Genomic DNA, 17,424 nt, shown 5'->3' with positions numbered 1-17,424 from the left:
TGGGGGGGCTGGTAGTCATGGTGGGGAGCTGGCTGATGGAGGACCTCAGTTTTCTTCAGGCTGACTTCCAGGCCAAACATTTTGGCAGTTTCCGCAAAGCAGGACGTCAAGCGCTGAAGAGCTGGCTCTGAATGGGCAACTAAAGCGGCATCATCTGCAAAGAGTAGTTCACGGACAAGTTTCTCTTGTGTCTTGGTGTGAGCTTGCAGGCGCCTCAGATTGAAGAGACTGCCATCCGTGCGGTACCGGATGTAAACAGCGTCTTCATTGTTGGGGTCTTTCATGGCTTGGTTCAGCATCATGCTGAAGAAGATTGAAAAGAGGGTTGGTGCCAGAACACAGCCTTGCTTCACGCCATTGTTAATGGAGAAGGGTTCAGAGAGCTCATTGCTGTATCTGACCCGACCTTGTTGGTTTTCGTGCAGTTGGATAATCATGTTGAGGAACTTTGGGGGACATCCGATGCGCTCTAGTATTTGCCAAAGCCCTTTCCTGCTCACGGTGTCGAAGGCTTTGGTGAGGTCAACAAAGGTGATGTAGAGTCCTTTGTTTTGTTCTCTGCACTTTTCATGGAGCTGTCTGAGGGCAAAGACCATGTCAGTGGTTCCTCTGTTTGCGCGAAAGCCGCACTGTGATTCTGGGAGAATATTCTCGGCGTCACTAGGTATTATTCTATTTAGTAGAATCCTTGCGAAGATTTTGCCTGCAATTGAGAGCAACGTGATTCCCCTGTAGTTTGAGCAGTCTGATCATTATTGTGTTGGGATACATCTAATACAGAAGTTTGATTAGAAGCAGTCTGTAAGTCATGTTTTGTTTTCTAAGAGATGCAGTTGAGGCAATGCCAGTGATGAATGTGTCAAGCATTGCCTAATTTCCACATTGCTCTGTACTATAATCTCAAAAATTACAGTTTCTCTAACTTTTCCAACTCCCTGAAGAAATCATCTCCTTGCTTCTGCCACCTGGTAGCCACTAAATGTCTGGCAAAAACCTCACTGGGAGTCTTCGCTTATAAATGTCCAATTTAAAGATAGCTGTAAAAATTTTCACATCCTTCTATGTATTGGAAAACTTTGCAACTCACACAGCATAATAGTGTTCTGTACTTTTTCAGTATCTTGTCCCCATAGTCGTCGATGTAGTTCATGAAAATTGTATGCCAGTGTCGCCACTTCTTGGCAGCTGTTGGTGAGCTGGGGTCGATGTCTAAGCACTTGGGCCTCCACGCCATCTCCATGCTTGTCAATTAAGTTGAGTAAATTGTTGTGAGAATGAAAAACTTGGTGGCTGCTTTCAAAGCTTCTCTCAACTGAATTGTACAGTTACAGTTAGAATTTAGAATTACAGTAAGAATTTAGAATTAGAACAATTAAGAATAACTTTGAAATATTATAGTATTGGAAGAAACTGTTCTTGAAACTAGACGTGCTGGTCGTCAGGTTTCAGTTAGCAGTGAGAAGAGGTTGTGACCAGGGTGATGGGGGTCCTTTATGATGTTGGCTGCCTTTTCTGAAGCAGCACCTCACATAGATGGATTCAGTGGATGGGAGATTGGAGCCAGTGGTGGACCTGGCTCCATTTGTTACCTTCTGGTCTTCAGCATTCCTGGACAGGCTGTGTTGAACCTGTCACCATAATGCCAATGACCCCACGGTTGGTAGCACAATCACAGACAGCAATGAGGAAGCACATAGGAGGACGATAGATCAGCTGTTTGAGTGGTGTCACAACAAGAAGCTTGCACTCAATGTTAGAAAAACAAAAGAACTTATTGTGGACTACAGGTTTCATTTAGCAGTGAGAAATGGTTGTGACCATGGTGATGAGGTTCCTTCAATCTGGTCACAACCTTTCCAAATTTAATTTTAACATTTAAGAAGAATTTGGACAGTGACATGGATGGGCTATGGACTGGGTGCAGGTAAGAGGGACTAGGCAAAAAAAAAGATTCAGCACAGACTAGAAGGGCCAAAGGGGCCTGTTTCTGTGCTATAGCATTCTATGGTTGTATGGTTCAGGAAGGGGAAACCAAGAGAACACAAACTAATCTTCAACAAGGTGTCAGCAGTGGAGAGGGTAAAGAACTTCAAATTCTTGGGCACTAACATCTCTGAAGATCTATCTGGGGCCATCATGTTGTTGCAATCAAAAAGAAGGCTCATCAGTGGCGATATTTTGATATGAGTTTGAGGAGATTTGGTATTTCACCAAATTTCTACAGGTGTACTGTGAAAAGCATTCTGACTGGTTGCATCATTGTCTCGTATGGAGGTGCCAATGCACAGGGCAGAAAAAGGCTATAGAAGGATGTAACGTTCAGCCAGCGCCATCCTGGGAATTTGTCTTCACTCCATTAAGCACATCTTTAAGACACAGTGTCTCAAGAAAGCAGCCTCTATTATCAAGGACCCTCAGGAACCAGGCCATGCCCTCTTCTCACTGCTACCATCAGGAAAGAGGTACAGAGGTAAAGATGCCCATCCAATGTTACAAAATCAGCTTCTTCTTCTCTGCCATGAACAATGAACCACAGACATTACCTCACTTTTTAAAAAATCTCCTTTTGTACTGATTATTTTCAAATGTAATTTATAGCATTTCTTTTGTTTCTAATGCTCAATACTGCCATTGCAAAACAGCAAATTTTGTGAGACATGTTCATGGCAATAAACCTGATTCTGGTTCAGTGCACCTGCAGAAGTTTGATAAAACATTTAGTGACATGCCACATTTCCTCACTCCTTAAAAGGTAGGGCATTCCCTGAAGAATTTGAAGCTAGTTAACTAACCCATGTCAAAGAATTTTCAGTGTTTGAGAATATCACTGACATGCAGAACTATGGAGAAAGTTAGAATGTGGACTGAAGACTTTCAGCCCATTGAAGTTGTGTAGCCTCTTGACAAGAGCACATCAGTTCACTACTATCAACCCATTTTTTCTATAGTTGTCCTGAATGATAAGTTGTTTATGTTAAGAATTTCAGTTTCAGACACCCCAAGACAACCCAGTGTTCTTGCCTTTGGTGGGATTTCATTGTGCAGTCCTTCCATATTGTGTAAGAATTGAGAACAGATGAAAAGACAATATTTCCAGTTACAAATCTCAACGGAACCAGTACAATTGAAATGATTCTTGGGATTAAAACCATTATATTCTTAGATTTCTTTATTATTTACTCAATCTGGAACACTGGTGCCATTTCTATCTCTCATCATTAAAACATGCTCTTCATTTCTACTTTTGTTCTAAGTTAAGACTGTAGTTTAAGAGTTAGAAATAAAACTAGTGTTTTAAAATTAAACATTGTCTATACTGCTCATTATGTGCAGTTCCTAACAATGTGTAGTGCTTGGGATTAACTCCAACTATTCCATTCGGTGTTTTTCACACCTTTATTTATTCTTCTTTGTTAATTTTATTTAATTTTTAAAATTTTAATATTTAGAGATACAACACTCCCTTCCAGCCCATGAGTCTGTACCGTTCAAATGCACCAATGTGATCGATTCATCATGCAGACACAAAGAACAAACAAACTCTTGACAGGCAGCGCAAGATTCAAACCCGGATTGCTGGCATTGTAATAGCATTATGTTAACCACTATACTAACCGTGCCATTCAATTTCAAAGCTCAATTTTTCTAATTGCATTTTTCCAACTCTGAGATTGTTTGTTTCCAATATCTGCTTCACTTGCTGGCCCTGAAGGCTTCTCTGATTCTTCAGAGGCAAGAACCAAATGTATTAGCTGAGATATGACCCATCCTCTGTGCTTTACAAATTGGGCTATTGGCATGATCATTGGTGAGTCATCAGATGATAACTCAAATGGTTTATCATGGACTTTCTCTTTCAAGTTTTGTTTACTTTCTGATTAAATTTCAAGTTTATCTCTACTTTCCAAAACAAGGATCCAAGGTGAGCTGGCTAATTGCATTCAAAATCGGCTTGATGATAGGAGGCAGAGGGGAGTGATAGAAGGAAGTTATTTTGATTGGAAGTTTATGATAAGTGGTGTACCAGTGGGATTGGTTTGGACCTTTGCTATTTGTTATGTATATCAATGATGTGAATGTAGGAGGGATAATTAGTGAATTGGACCATAACATGAAAATTCATGGTGTTGTGGATAGTGAGTAAGGTTGTCTCAAGTTGGAAAATTGGACTGAGTGTTCGCAGAACAAACTTAATCTCAGAAAGTGCTCAATGATGCAGTTTGAAAAGTCAGAAAGGGTTGGATTTGCTCACAATTGGTATGGCATTTGGGAATGTTGGTGAACAGAGAGACTTCCAAATCCTTAGTTTCCTGATAGTCGTAATACAGCAGAAAAGAGTTGTGTAGATGGCATATGATAGGCTTGTCTTCATAGGTTAGGGCATGAAATACAAGATGTTGGTTGTTAGGCTGTTACTTATGAACTAACTAACCTGCATTATTACTAACATAGGAACAGCAATAGAAGATTTTCTAGACAGTGATAAATTCAAAATGATAGTGTTTATTAAACTATTTATCACATAACAGTTCTCACTTAACTCTAAATGTATTTAACTTTAAGCTTAATCCCACTTTGTGTGTGTGTGTGTGTGTGTGTGTGTTAGTATTAAAGTCAAAACTATTTCAGTTTAAACTTGAGTCTGAAAAGCTATTTTTAAGGCCCAGTATTTTAAAGTCTTGTTGAACTTGATGATCTATTAAATTGTAGTTCAGAAGTGATTATGAAACATCAATTTTTAAAAATTGTTTCTTAAAACAGTAATGAAGTGTTTGTTAACAGTCCTTAGACTGTTCAAACTCACAAATCTGGTGAGCTGTTTTCCCAAGAAGAGATTTCTTCTTAAACTCTCATGCTGGTTTTTCTTCAACTCCCTCTTAGCTTCTTAAGAGTTCTGGAGCTCTTGTCCATGATGAGGCTGCCTTCTAATAACAAAAAGAGACAGGCAGAAGTGGTCTGGCTTACTTCAAAGCCACTTAAAATAGCACCTCCTCCTTCTCCAGAGAATACTGACAATCTTTCCTTCTGGTTTCTTCTTCTTCTGGGATTTTTGGCTAAAGATCCCTCTATCTTCAGATATATATAGCCTTAAACTCATATAAATGACATCACCAATGAGATCAGTCTTAGTTCCTAGAAAACGTGATCAGTTATTGGAAATTTAAACAGTTGCCAAACCCAGTTTCCTGTAAAGCATGTGATCTTTATACCTCTGTCTTGTAGACAGCACGACTCTGAAACATTACTTCACTTCTGTTTCAAAGGTGAAAGTATATCACTCACATGGCTCTGATTCATTTCTCTTGTTCAAGAGAACATAAGTCGGTTAGTTTAAAAGCAGATGGCTTCTTTCAGCAGTTCTTATTGAGTATTTAGATACTTCAGTTTTTAATAAAGCAAACACTCCATTGTTCTTAAATAATTGAGATCCACTTCAGGTTCATTAGCTCTGTCTTTCTAGACACTGCAACTCTAAACTGGCACTTTGCTGTGAGTGCAATTATGCCTTTTCAAACATGCTGCGATCCGTGTGTAACCCTATTCCAAACCCACTACATTACTTAAGACAGATTTATAAGAAATATAGCTTTACCTTATCCTAAGTATTACTATGAACACCAACTATACTAATCACAGTTGGGCCTCACTTGGAATACTGTGTGCTGTTCTGGAAGAGTGTGCTCGCACAAGAGAAAGTGCAGAGAAAATTCGCAAGGATGCTGCCTGGATTGGAGGACTTCATTTATGAGGAGAGATTGGTTAGGCTGTTTTCCCAGAAGTGAAGGAGGCTGAAGATGATCTGACATATGTATATGAAATTTTGGGAGGCATTGATGGGTAGAGAGTCATTTTATTCCACCGTAGGGGTATTTAAGACAAGAGATGTATCGGTGAGAGGAAATAGTTTGAAAGGGAACCTTAGGATAGGATTCTTTTTACATTGACAGTAGTTGATATCAAGATTGTGCTGCCAGAGGAAATGGTCAAATCAAATATAATTACTACATTTAAGAAGCTGTTAGATAAACACAAATTGGTGTTCCTAATGCAGTCAAGTGGGTTTAGTGTAGATGGGCAAAAAAGGCTGGTATGGACATAATGGGTTGAAGAGTCTGATGTCCAGTTATATTATTGGTGATTTTCCTTTGTCATTTTCCGGGATATAGCAAATAAAGGAATATTGTACCCATGCCAGAAAGGATTTTTAATTAAATGGAAGAAAAATCAAGTCAATCCCTTTATGGGTATTTACTGCAATCCAACTAGAATAATTCCTCTCCTCCTATAGGAACATTTCTGTTATTAATATGCAGTCATATATGACATCATATTTTGGGGTTCTTATTGAATAAAATTACAAACCTGCTAATAAGTAGGACAATGAGTAATTGTGAAGTTATGAAATCAAATGAATGGAATTTGTAGGTTCCAAAATGTAATGTGATTTTCTTCTTTGGCTTGGCTTCGCGGACGAAGATTTATGGAGGGGGTAAAAGTCCACGTCAGCTACAGGCTCGATTGTGGCTGACAAGTCCAATGCGGGACAGGCAGACATGGTTGCAGGGGAAAATTGGTTGGTTGGGGTTGGGTGTTGGGTTTTTCCTCCTTTGTCTTTTGTCAGTGAGGTGGGCTCTGCGGTGTTCTTCAAAGGAGGTTGCTGCCCGCCGAACTGTGAGGCGCCAAGATGCACGGTTTGAGGCGATATCAGCCCACAGGCGGTGGTCAATGTGGCAGGCACCAAGAGATTTCTTTAGGCAGTCCTTGTACCTCTTCTTTGGTGCACCTCTGTCATGGTGGCCAGTGGAGAGCTCGCCATAGAACACGATGATGCTGGATTCATGTGCTGCTGTTGATTATAAATTTATCGCATTGTCTGACACATGCAATTGACCTAACTTGGATTTTATCTGCACTTCATGCTGTTAGCTGACCCCAGCTGAGGCACATGGAGGGTATCAAATGTACATGATACCAAAGGACTGGATGTTGACCAATTTGCTTGTGCCTTATTAATGCAAGGGGGAGACGGCGGCCCCAGTCCGGGCACAGGGAGAGCAGCAGCGGCCCCGGCCCCGTTCCGGGCGAAGGGTAGACGGCGGCGGCCCCGATACGGGCAGGAGCAAGGGGGAGACGGCGGCCCCAGTCCGGGCACAGGGAGAGCAGCAGCGGCCCCGGCCCCGGTCCGGGCGAAGGGTAGACGGCGGCGGCCCCGATACGGGCAGGAGCAAGGGGGAGACGGCGGCCCCAGTCCGGGCACAGGGAGAGCAGCAGCGGCCCCGGCCCCGGTCCGGGCGAAGGGTAGACCGCGGCGGCCCCGATACGGGCAGGAGCAAGGGGAGACGGCGGCCCCAGTCCGGGCACAGGGAGAGCAGAAGCGGCCCCGGCCCCGGTCCGGGCGAAGGGTAGACGGCGGCGGCCCCGATACGGGCAGGAGCAAGGGGGAGACAGCGGCCCCGGCCTCGGTCGAGTGAGGCAGGCGGAGGCCCCGGTCCGGACAGGGAGTGGGAGGCGGCGGCCCCAGTCCAGGCACAGGGAGAGCAGCAGCGGCCCCGGCCCCGGTCCGGGCGAAGGGTAGACGGCGGCGGCCCCGATACGGGCAGGAGCAAGGGGGAGATGGCGGCCCCGGCCTCGGTCGAGTGAGACAGGTGGAGGCCCCGGTCCGGACAGGGAGTGGGAGGTGGCGGCCCCAGTCCAGGCACAGGGAGAGCAGCAGCGGCCCCGGCCCTGGTCCGGGCGAAGGGTAGACGGCGGCGGCCTCGATCCGGGCAGGAGCAAGGGGGAGACGGCGGCCCCGGCCTCGGTCAAGTGGGGCAGGGGGAGGCCCCGGCCCCGGTCCGGGCGAAGGGTAGACGGCGGCGGCCTCGATCCGGGCAGGAGCAAGGGGGAGACGGCGGCCCCGGCCTCGGTCGAGTGGGGCAGGGGGAGGCCCCGATCCGGGCAGAGAGTGGGAGGCGGCGGCCCCGGTCCAGGCACAGGGTGAGCTGCGGCGGCCTCGGCCCCGGTCCGGGCAGTATGGACCGTCCTAGGAGGGGAGGCAGGCCCCTCCAGCTCGGGTAAGAAACCTGCATAGGAGAAGGCCACTCCGATATAAAACCTACGACCCAAGGACCTCGCTGCCACGTCCCAGCTTGCTTGGCCACGGCACACGAACCATGGGTGTAAAGGGTGGGGCCAGTACTGCGCGCACTGCACTCCACCTAAAAGCTCCTTTGCGCAGGCCCGAGGACAGATCCACGACCTCCCCCTCCACGTCCTCCCCCTCCACGTCCTCCCCCTCCACGTCCTCCCCCTCCACGTCCTCCCCCTCCACGTCCTCCCCCTCCACGTCCTCCCCCTCCACGTCCTCCCCCTCCACGTCCTCCCCCTCCACGTCCTCCCCCTCCACGTCCTCCCCCTCCACGTCCTCCCCCTCCACGTCCTCCCCCTCCACGTCCTCCCCCTCCACGTCCTCCCCCTCCACGTCCTCCCCCTCCACGTCCTCCCCCTCCACGTCCTCCCCCTCCACGTCCTCTCCCTCCACGCCTTCCCCCTCAAAAGATGCTCACAAACTCAAGCTAGCATGCTGGAACATCAGAACCATGCTAGACAAGGCTGACAGCCACCGACCTGAACGTCGGTCTGCCCTCATTGCACATGAACTCCTCAGACTTGACATCGACATAGCCGCTCTCAGTGAAGTCCGCCTGGCAGATGTAGGCAGCCTCCAAGAACGCGGCGCGGGCTACACACTCTACTGGTCTGGCAAGCCTTCGGATGAACGACGCCTATCTGGTGTAGGCTTCATGGTCAAGAGCTTCATTGCCTCCAAACTCGAAAACCTTCCGACAGGCCTCTCGGACCGAATCATGTCCATGCGACTCCCCCTTCAGAACAAGCGTCACATCACCCTCATCAGTGTCTATGCTCCAACCCTCCAGGCGGAACCAGCAGAAAAGGACAAGTTCTACACCGACCTGCGCAACCTCATCCAACGCACCCCTACAGCCGACAAGGTTGTCATCCTGGGCGACTTCAACGCTCGTGTCGGCAAAGACTCAGAAACCTGGCCAGGAATCCTGGGCAAGCATGGCGTCGGCAAGTGCAACGACAATGGGCGCCTCCTGTTGGAGCTCTGCGCAGAACAGCGGCTTGTCATTACAAACACCCTTTTTCAGCAGAGGGACAGCCTTAAGACCACCTGGATGCATCCCCGATCCAAACACTGGCACCTCCTGGACTACATCCTGGTGCGAGAAAGTGACAAACGAGATGTGCTCCACACCAGGGTGACCACCGGCTGGTTCGCTGCAAGCTCAACCTTCACTTCAAACCAAAGCCCAGGAACAATAAAGCCCCCAGAAAGAGGTTCAATGTTGGAAACCTGCAGTCAGACGAAGCGAGAAGAAACTTCCAGGCAAACCTCAAAGCAAAGCTCGACGATGCAATCCTCCTCACGGACCCGTCCCCTGAAACCCTCTGGGATCAGTTGAAGACTACCATACTGCAATCCACTGAAGAGGTACTGGGCTTCTCCTCCAGGAAAAACAAGGACTGGTTTGACGAAAACAGCCAGGAAATCCAGGAGCTGCTGGCAAAGAAGCGAGCTGCCCACCAGGCTCACCTTACAAAGCCGTCCTGTCCAGAGAAGAAACAAGCCTTCCGTCGCGCATGCAGCCATCTTCAGCACAAACTCCGGGAGATCCAAAATGAGTGGTGGACTAGCCTCGCCAAACGAACCCAGCTCAGCGCGGACATTGGCGACTTCAGGGGTTTCTACGAGGCTCTAAAGGCTGTGTACGGCCCCTCACCCCAAGCCCAAAGCCCGCTGCGCAGCTCAGACGGCAAAGTCCTCCTCAGCGACAAGATCTCCATCCTCAACCGATGGTCAGAACACTTCCAATCTCTTTTCAGTGCCAACCGCTCAGTCCAAGATTCCGCCCTGCTCCAGCTCCCTCAACAGCCCCTAAGGCTAGAGCTGGATGAGGTTCCCACCCTGGATGAGACATATAAGGCAATCGAACAACTGAAAAGTGGCAAAGCAGCAGGTATGGATGGAATCCCCCCAGAAGTCTGGAAGGCTGGCGGCAAAACTCTGCATGCCAAACTGCATGAGTTTTTCAAGCTTTGTTGGGACCAAGGTAAACTGCCTCAGGATCTTCGTGATGCCACCATCATCACCCTGTACAAAAACAAAGGCGAGAAATCAGACTGCTCAAACTACAGGGGAATCACGTTGCTCTCCATTGCAGGCAAAATCTTCGCTAGGATTCTTCTAAATAGAATAATACCTAGTGTCGCCGAGAATATTCTCCCAGAATCACAGTGCGGCTTTCGCGCAAACAGAGGAACTACTGACATGGTCTTTGCCCTCAGACAGCTCCAAGAAAAATGCAGAGAACAAAACAAAGGACTCTACATCACCTTTGTTGACCTCACCAAAGCCTTCGACACCGTGAGCAGGAAAGGGCTTTGGCAAATACTAGAGCGCATCGGATGTCCCCCAAAGTTCCTCAACATGATTATCCAACTGCACGAAAACCAACAAGGTCGGGTCAGATACAGCAATGAGCTCTCTGAACCCTTCTCCATTAACAATGGCGTGAAGCAAGGCTGTGTTCTGGCACCAACCCTCTTTTCAATCTTCTTCAGCATGATGCTGAACCAAGCCATGAAAGACCCCAACAATGAAGACGCTGTTTACATCCGGTACCGCACGGATGGCAGTCTCTTCAATCTGAGGCGCCTGCAAGCTCACACCAAGACACAAGAGAAACTTGTGCGTGAACTACTCTTTGCAGACGATGCCGCTTTAGTTGCCCATTCAGAGCCAGCTCTTCAGCGCTTGACGTCCTGCTTTGCGGAAACTGCCAAAATGTTTGGCCTGGAAGTCAGCCTGAAGAAAACTGAGGTCCTCCATCAGCCAGCTCCCCACCATGATTACCAACCCCCCCACATCTCCATCGGGCACACAAAACTCAAAACGGTCAACCAGTTTACCTATCTCGGCTGCACCATTTCATCAGATGCAAGGATCGACAATGAGATAGACAACAGACTCGCCAAGGCAAATAGCGCCTTTGGAAGACTACACAAAAGAGTCTGGAAAAACAACCAACTGAAAAACCTCACAAAGATAAGCGTATACAGAGCCGTTGTCATACCCACACTCCTGTTCGGCTCCGAATCATGGGTCCTCTACCGGCACCACCTACGGCTCCTAGAACGCTTCCACCAGCGTTGTCTCCGCTCCATCCTCAACATCCATTGGAGCGCTTACATCCCTAACGTCGAAGTACTCGAGATGGCAGAGGTCGACAGCATCGAGTCCACGCTGCTGAAGATCCAGCTGCGCTGGATGGGTCACGTCTCCAGAATGGAGGACCATCGCCTTCCCAAGATCGTGTTATATGGCGAGCTCTCCACTGGCCACCGTGACAGAGGTGCACCAAAGAAAAGGTACAAGGACTGCCTAAAGAAATCTCTTGGTGCCTGCCACATTGACCACCGCCAGTGGGCTGATATCGCCTCAAACCGTGCATCTTGGCGCCTCACAGTTTGGCGGGCAGCAACCTCCTTTGAAGAAGACCGCAGAGCCTACCTCACTGACAAAAGGCAAAGGAGGAAAAACCCAACACCCAACCCCAACCCACCAATTTTCCCCTGCAACCGCTGCAATCGTGTCTGCCTGTCCCGCATCGGACTTGTCAGCCACAAACGAGCCTGCAGCTGACGTGGACTTTTTACCCCCTCCATAAATCTTCGTCCGCGAAGCCAAGCCAAAGAGAGATTAATGCATGCTTATCATCAGTCCCAGCTGAAAATTTATTTTTATGCATCATCCGAGGTCTGAATTATGTGATCACCAATATTGTGATTTTTTTTTTAAATGGCAACTGGGTGAGGTATCTGCAAAGGCAATCTCTACCTGTAGAAATGGATCCTACCAGTAAATCAAGATCTTTAGGAAGAGAAGACACTGGAGAGGAACCATTGACAAGTAAAGATTTCTTTTAAAAATAAGCAGAGCAGTTCTTATTAGTGTTTCTGTATTTCTGAGATGAAATTGTTTGATGCAAAATGACAGTATCAACTCATGAAGAGTCCTGTAGTTTAATGTATTTTGATTAAATTACCCTTGAATGGATGACCGATTTCTACCTTCAAAACACCATCTCATGAATTTGCACTTTTTGTTTGACTCTTCCAAAACCTTTCTGGCACTCCAAGCATGCCATTGATTAAATTTTGTGCCTTAAATTTGAGCTTTTAATAAAAAGCCTTGCAGCAGTTTATCATTACTAATTTATCAATGTGGATTATTATGTTTTTAGATTCACATCATAGATTTTGATGATGAAAATAACATTATTAACAAGAACGTCCTTCTGCATCAAGTAGGAGAAATATGGCACATGAGTACAAGTCCTGCAGATAAAGGTGTTCTGGCAACCTGCTACAATAAAAGTAAGTGCAGTGAATTGATTTGACCATTGATGGAGTTCATAAAATAGCCTACTTTTTAAAACATTAAAGTTCATTTTGCACATTTGATTTTTTTTGTTGATAGACTTTTGTTAAATGATTAAATCAAGGAACTTTTCTCAATGCTTTCCATTGGCTTTGTATTTTACATGATACATATTTGTATTTTTCTCTCAGCTTGCTTTAATTTGCAAAGGCATCTTAATTCACATTTTAAATGTATGCTGACCTTATAATTGCAGTTAATTTATCACATCTCATTAACTGACTTAATTTTCAGAAAACATTTTATTCTTAAAAAAATACAATGTTTAATTTGAAACACTTATGGTGTTAGCAGTAGAAAATAAATCAAAACATTGTTAATTATGAGAAAATTAGGACAAAGATATAGCCTAATACACACTCTTGTTGGATTTAGTCTATGAGTTGTTCAAGGGAAGCCAAGGCCAATCCCATCATAAATTAGAAAGTGTAATATGTCTGTTGACCAGGTTAGCTCATCTAGGATTTGTTGGTTACCAGATAGTGCACAGACACTTTTTGGATCATATCCCTATATAAACAGATTTTAAAGAGGTGAAATACCCACTTTACCATCAGAGACCTGAAAACAGTTCTAGATATCAGGGGCTTGGGAGAAGAGGAGAGGAGAGGAGAGGGTGGAATTACTAATTATTTTGTGATCACGTATGACTCCCATCATCCATAATGTCACAGGATTTTTAAAAAAAATTTCTTTTCTCAATTTTAATTTGGAGGGTTCTCCTTGGGTTAAAAAGCACTACTCTGTATCACTATCTAATTTATTTGAAAGAATCTAAAACAGGGGTTAGATAAATATTTGGTAAGATACTTATCTTATTTCGTTCATGCTTTCTTTTGCAGAACAATGGTAGGACATACACTGTCGATGGTAGGATACTGAAGATTGTGGTAGATTAGAGGGATATGGGTTTACAGATACATAATTCCCTGAACATCACAAGTAGATAGAGTCACAAGGAGAGATTTTGGCACATTGGCCTTCATAAATCAGTGAATATATGAATATAGGAGTTGGGATGTTGTGGTGTAGTTGCACAAGCTATTGGTGAGGTCAAATTTGAGGCCACTATGTTCAGAATCTCAAAGTTTCCTGTCTCCTTTTGAGGCAGATCTTTCTGATGCATGATATCTGCATGAAGTTGAGCAAGAACACCACTTGCTTGATTCTTGACTACAATACAGAAGTAGTCCTTTAAGTCTGAGCATCCATGCTGCTGCCTTTTTCAAATGAGTCCAGGATGAGAAGTAATTGATTAAGCGGGTTACTAGATCCACTTCTTCAGATGTTATCTGAGCAGCATTTACAGTTAAGTTCTTGATTTCAGAGGCTTTTGGTGAGATTTCTTCCAATCCATCAGGATTTTAAGGCCACTTTTCCTTTATCTTTTTAAAGTATTTTTATTGAGTTTAACATAGTCTTACAAAGTCTACCAATATAACAAAAAGCATGCACTATATATATGTATCACAAATTAATATAAATGTAATATTGTCTCATTTGATGATATAACAATTAAACCCATGTATAATCAATTAATCGAAGGAAAGGAATAAAAAGAAGAAAAGGAAACAAAAAAACTAAAATTAAATCTAATCTACCCCTTTGCTCTAATCAAGGTTACCTGTAGAAAAAAAAGTAAATATATGGATTAAAAAGCAATCAGAAACCAGACAGAGAATCGCCAGAGCATCCAAGTTACTTAAATCTGCCAACCATGATAGTATTCTATGAATGGGCCCCACATCTTAGGCCACTCTTCCTGAGGCTGAAGAAGAAACCAAGGCCTAGACACCCATATTTCTTTCTTCAATAATTATTTGACTTTCAAACCTCAGGAAACCATGTCTGCTGGATTGTTAACTGTATTAACATATCTCCACTGTAGTGCATGTGAAGCTTTGTAAATTTCTGCAACTCCATTGGCCTCGAAAGTTCAGAACCTTGTGGTCTTATTGTTCATGTATTTGAGCACAGAGGTGCTAAGGGTCCAAAATATGGAGTCTGCTAGTTCCATCTGCATCGCTTTACTCCATACTGTGTCCATTCTGCTCCCCATGGTGGCAGCAGGCAACTCCATTCAAAGGATTGTGGTTGACTTCAATAGACCCACTCTTGCTTTTCCCATCACAAACCTACAATATGCCCGACCATGGATATTATGCAGTAACCAGTAACTAACAGGTCCATAACTGTCCTCACACACATCAGCAAAATGATGCATTTGAGCAGACGTCACTGTTCCAAAGTTTGTGGGTTTGAAGGATCTGTCACCCTGGAAGTCTTACAACTTATGAAGATCCTGAATCGAACACAACCATTTCTGTACAATGGAGTCTGGTATCGAATCTTCCCAACCAATCCTTTTCCTACACAAATCGTGCAGGTCATCTTGGCAGTCAGGACAACTGGTGCCAATATTTCTGGGGGATCATACATCAAACTTACTGTTGAAAGAATCCCCCTTCTTGTGAGGGGGTCAGTCTTTTAAGAGGATTTTGAACCTAAAAACATCAGACTGAACACACCATTGTACACCTAATATCCTCTCCACAGAAAGGTTGTCGTAGTCCAATTCCAGATTCTTCATTTCTTTTTCACTCCCTGTTTCGGGTCTGGCAACCAACACATGATAACGGTTACTTATGCACTCGATAAAGAGAAAACCTCCCTTAAACCAAATCGCTCATAACTCATGATAAAGAGCTATAACAGCTTCTTCTGAGGCTGCTGAAGTGAGGCAGTCATCCACATAGAAGTTGTTCATGATGGTGCATGCAGCTTGAGAGCTAAACTGTTTCATATTGCCTCAGCATACTTCCTAAGGGCAAAATTCGCACAGCTTGGAGATGAATTTGCTCCAAATAGATGCCCTGTCATTCTGTATTACACCATGTTCTGACTGTAGTCTCCATCAGGCCACCAGAGGAACCTTAACAGGTCATTCTCTTTATTTTGTACTTTTACCTGGTGGAACATTGCTTCAATGTCTGGAGTGATGACAACGGGTTCTCTGTGGAATCTAACCAAGACTCCTATCAATGTACTGATCAGATCTGGCCATTATAAGAGCTGAGAATTTAATGAAACTCCCCAAATTTTCAGTCAGACACCACTCAGTTTTGTTTTCTTTTATGGATACAAAACCCCATGGTGTGGTAGATATAATTTTCTGCTTTCACCACGTTCCAAGACACCATCTGGTACTTTATCGGTATGACCTTTGTGTCATGTCATGAAGTTGGTGTCGTCCGAATGGAAGGGAGAATCCCTCTTGAGATTGACTGTACGTTGTTCAGCAACACTTCTATTGTCAGACATGCATATTTCTCTTCCTTTTAAAGGTAATCCAATACAATAATGGCCATCAACGAGCTTGGCAAATTTTGAGACTAAATCCAAGACTTGAAGGTTCTTGGTCGTCACTGAAGCACCCGGGAAAGTCAGTCCTGAACTGCTATTCCCACATCTCATCACGTTTCACAACTGATATCCCATTGACACTCGTTGCTCCTGAACATAATAATTTATTTTCCTTCTAATAATCCATTAATCGTCCAACCAAGGATGATTTTGACAGCATAAGGTCCATTTCCACACTCTGTATTACATCTAGTGGATCCAGAGCCTTTGGTACATCTGAGCCAATAAGCAATTCTATCTCAGAGCTAATTTCAGATAGATGAACATTCATCAGATGAGACCACCGATTGATATCTTTTTGATGTGGGATGTTTCCTTCATAGCCTTCTGAGTGTATATCCCTGGGAGATCACAAAAATCGCTGCTGTCCAGTCCAGCGACCTCTAAGCCTGAAACAATTCTGGTTTCGATGACCTTCCCGTGACCTATAGTTCTCAGTAGAATATTTGACCTTCTTCCCTGAGGATTAAGCTCATTCATTAGTCCCACTGTGCAAAATGATGCAGTGCAACTTGGGTCAAGAAATGCATAAGTAGAAAATTATATTGAACTTATTTTATAGCTTGACACTTTCCTGTATTCCTCCAATCTAAAATCTAATTTATGTATCAAACCTGCTAGCTCTGTCAAATAAACCAAAACATCGTCAGCAAATAAATAAATTTTATATTCCTCTTGATTAACTTTAAATTCCTCTTGATTAACTTTAAATGCTTTAATATGAGGTTCTATTTCAGTGTATAAGATGAATCATGAATCCCTAAAAATTTCTTTTGAGACCTTAAATTCACCAAAAAAAAACCAGATTGACGTCAATTTGGCATATAAGTCAATGATGGAAGCACCTCCCCACTGATGGCACTGCCGCTCCCCAACAATTTCACACCACTGGGCCCTACCATAACTACTGCTACCTGGGACCATGAGGTCGCCGTTGCCACTCTGCTGAGGTTCCTGCTTTAGCCAGGAGCACAATGTCGGTGCTCCAGATCCATGGGCTGTCACTGCTGCTGCCTGGTAGGCCGAGGTTTCTGCTCACACTTGGAGCATGATGTTGCTGCTCCAGCTCCATGGGCCATCGTCATTGCTGTCTAGTAGGCCGAGGTTTTTTTAAAAAACTTAGTTAATTTACAGCTTTGTTACTTGTGATTTGGGTGTTTTAAAATATTTTGGTTTGTTCCTGGGGAGGCCTGGACAACCCGAAAAATGGGGGTTCACTTATAAGCGGATATACCATAAAACCTTTAAAATTAGGCTTAGAAGTGGGGGTTGATTTGTACGTCGGTCGACTATATGCCAAAATAAACAGTATATCTAACATTTGTCATACTATCTCGGCATAACTCTGACCAATTTTGTTCATCAAGATTAATATTTAAATCTGCCTCCCATATCTGCCTGGACCTATGGACCTGCTTAGGAGTTCCCTTTTGCAATAGAATACACATACCTGTATATCTCTATATGCCTATTACAAATCATCATTTCCACGT

The 17,424-nt window shown here is 44.5% G+C and overlaps 2 protein-coding genes across 7 annotated transcripts in view; one reads left to right on the top strand and one right to left on the bottom strand.

The window, feature by feature from the left end:
* trappc12 (trafficking protein particle complex subunit 12) overlaps positions 1 to 1,305 on the bottom strand; it is a 99,628-nt gene extending 98,323 nt beyond the window's left edge. For 3 of the 5 annotated variants that reach the window (XR_011340359.1, XM_069886194.1, XM_069886196.1), the window contains exon 1: positions 1,088 to 1,305. Coding sequence is in view for 4 of the 5 variants with exons in the window: in XM_069886194.1 (XP_069742295.1) it covers positions 1,088 to 1,240 (153 nt within the window). In the remaining variant the exon portion in view is untranslated. The remainder of the gene's footprint in view (positions 1 to 1,087) is intronic. The other 2 variants (XM_069886195.1, XM_069886190.1) reach the window with 2 other exon arrangements.
* Positions 1 to 17,424, top strand: part of eipr1 (EARP complex and GARP complex interacting protein 1) — a 109,410-nt gene that overhangs the window by 24,692 nt on the left and 67,294 nt on the right. Inside the window, exons 1-2 of one of the 2 annotated variants that reach the window (XM_069886198.1) lie at positions 1,626 to 2,470; positions 12,312 to 12,444. In XM_069886198.1, the coding sequence (XP_069742299.1) occupies positions 2,429 to 2,470; positions 12,312 to 12,444 (175 nt within the window). In that variant the 5' untranslated portion in view covers positions 1,626 to 2,428. Of the gene's footprint in view, positions 1 to 1,625; positions 2,471 to 12,311; positions 12,445 to 17,424 lie in introns of those variants that run through there. The other variant, XM_069886197.1, reaches the window with a different exon arrangement.

This window comes from Narcine bancroftii, chromosome 6, assembly GCF_036971445.1.
Source record: "Narcine bancroftii isolate sNarBan1 chromosome 6, sNarBan1.hap1, whole genome shotgun sequence".
NCBI classification, from domain to species: domain Eukaryota; kingdom Metazoa; phylum Chordata; class Chondrichthyes; order Torpediniformes; family Narcinidae; genus Narcine; species Narcine bancroftii.
The sequence above is the reverse complement of the archived record's forward strand: the minus strand, read 5'-3'. Positions and strand labels throughout refer to the sequence as shown.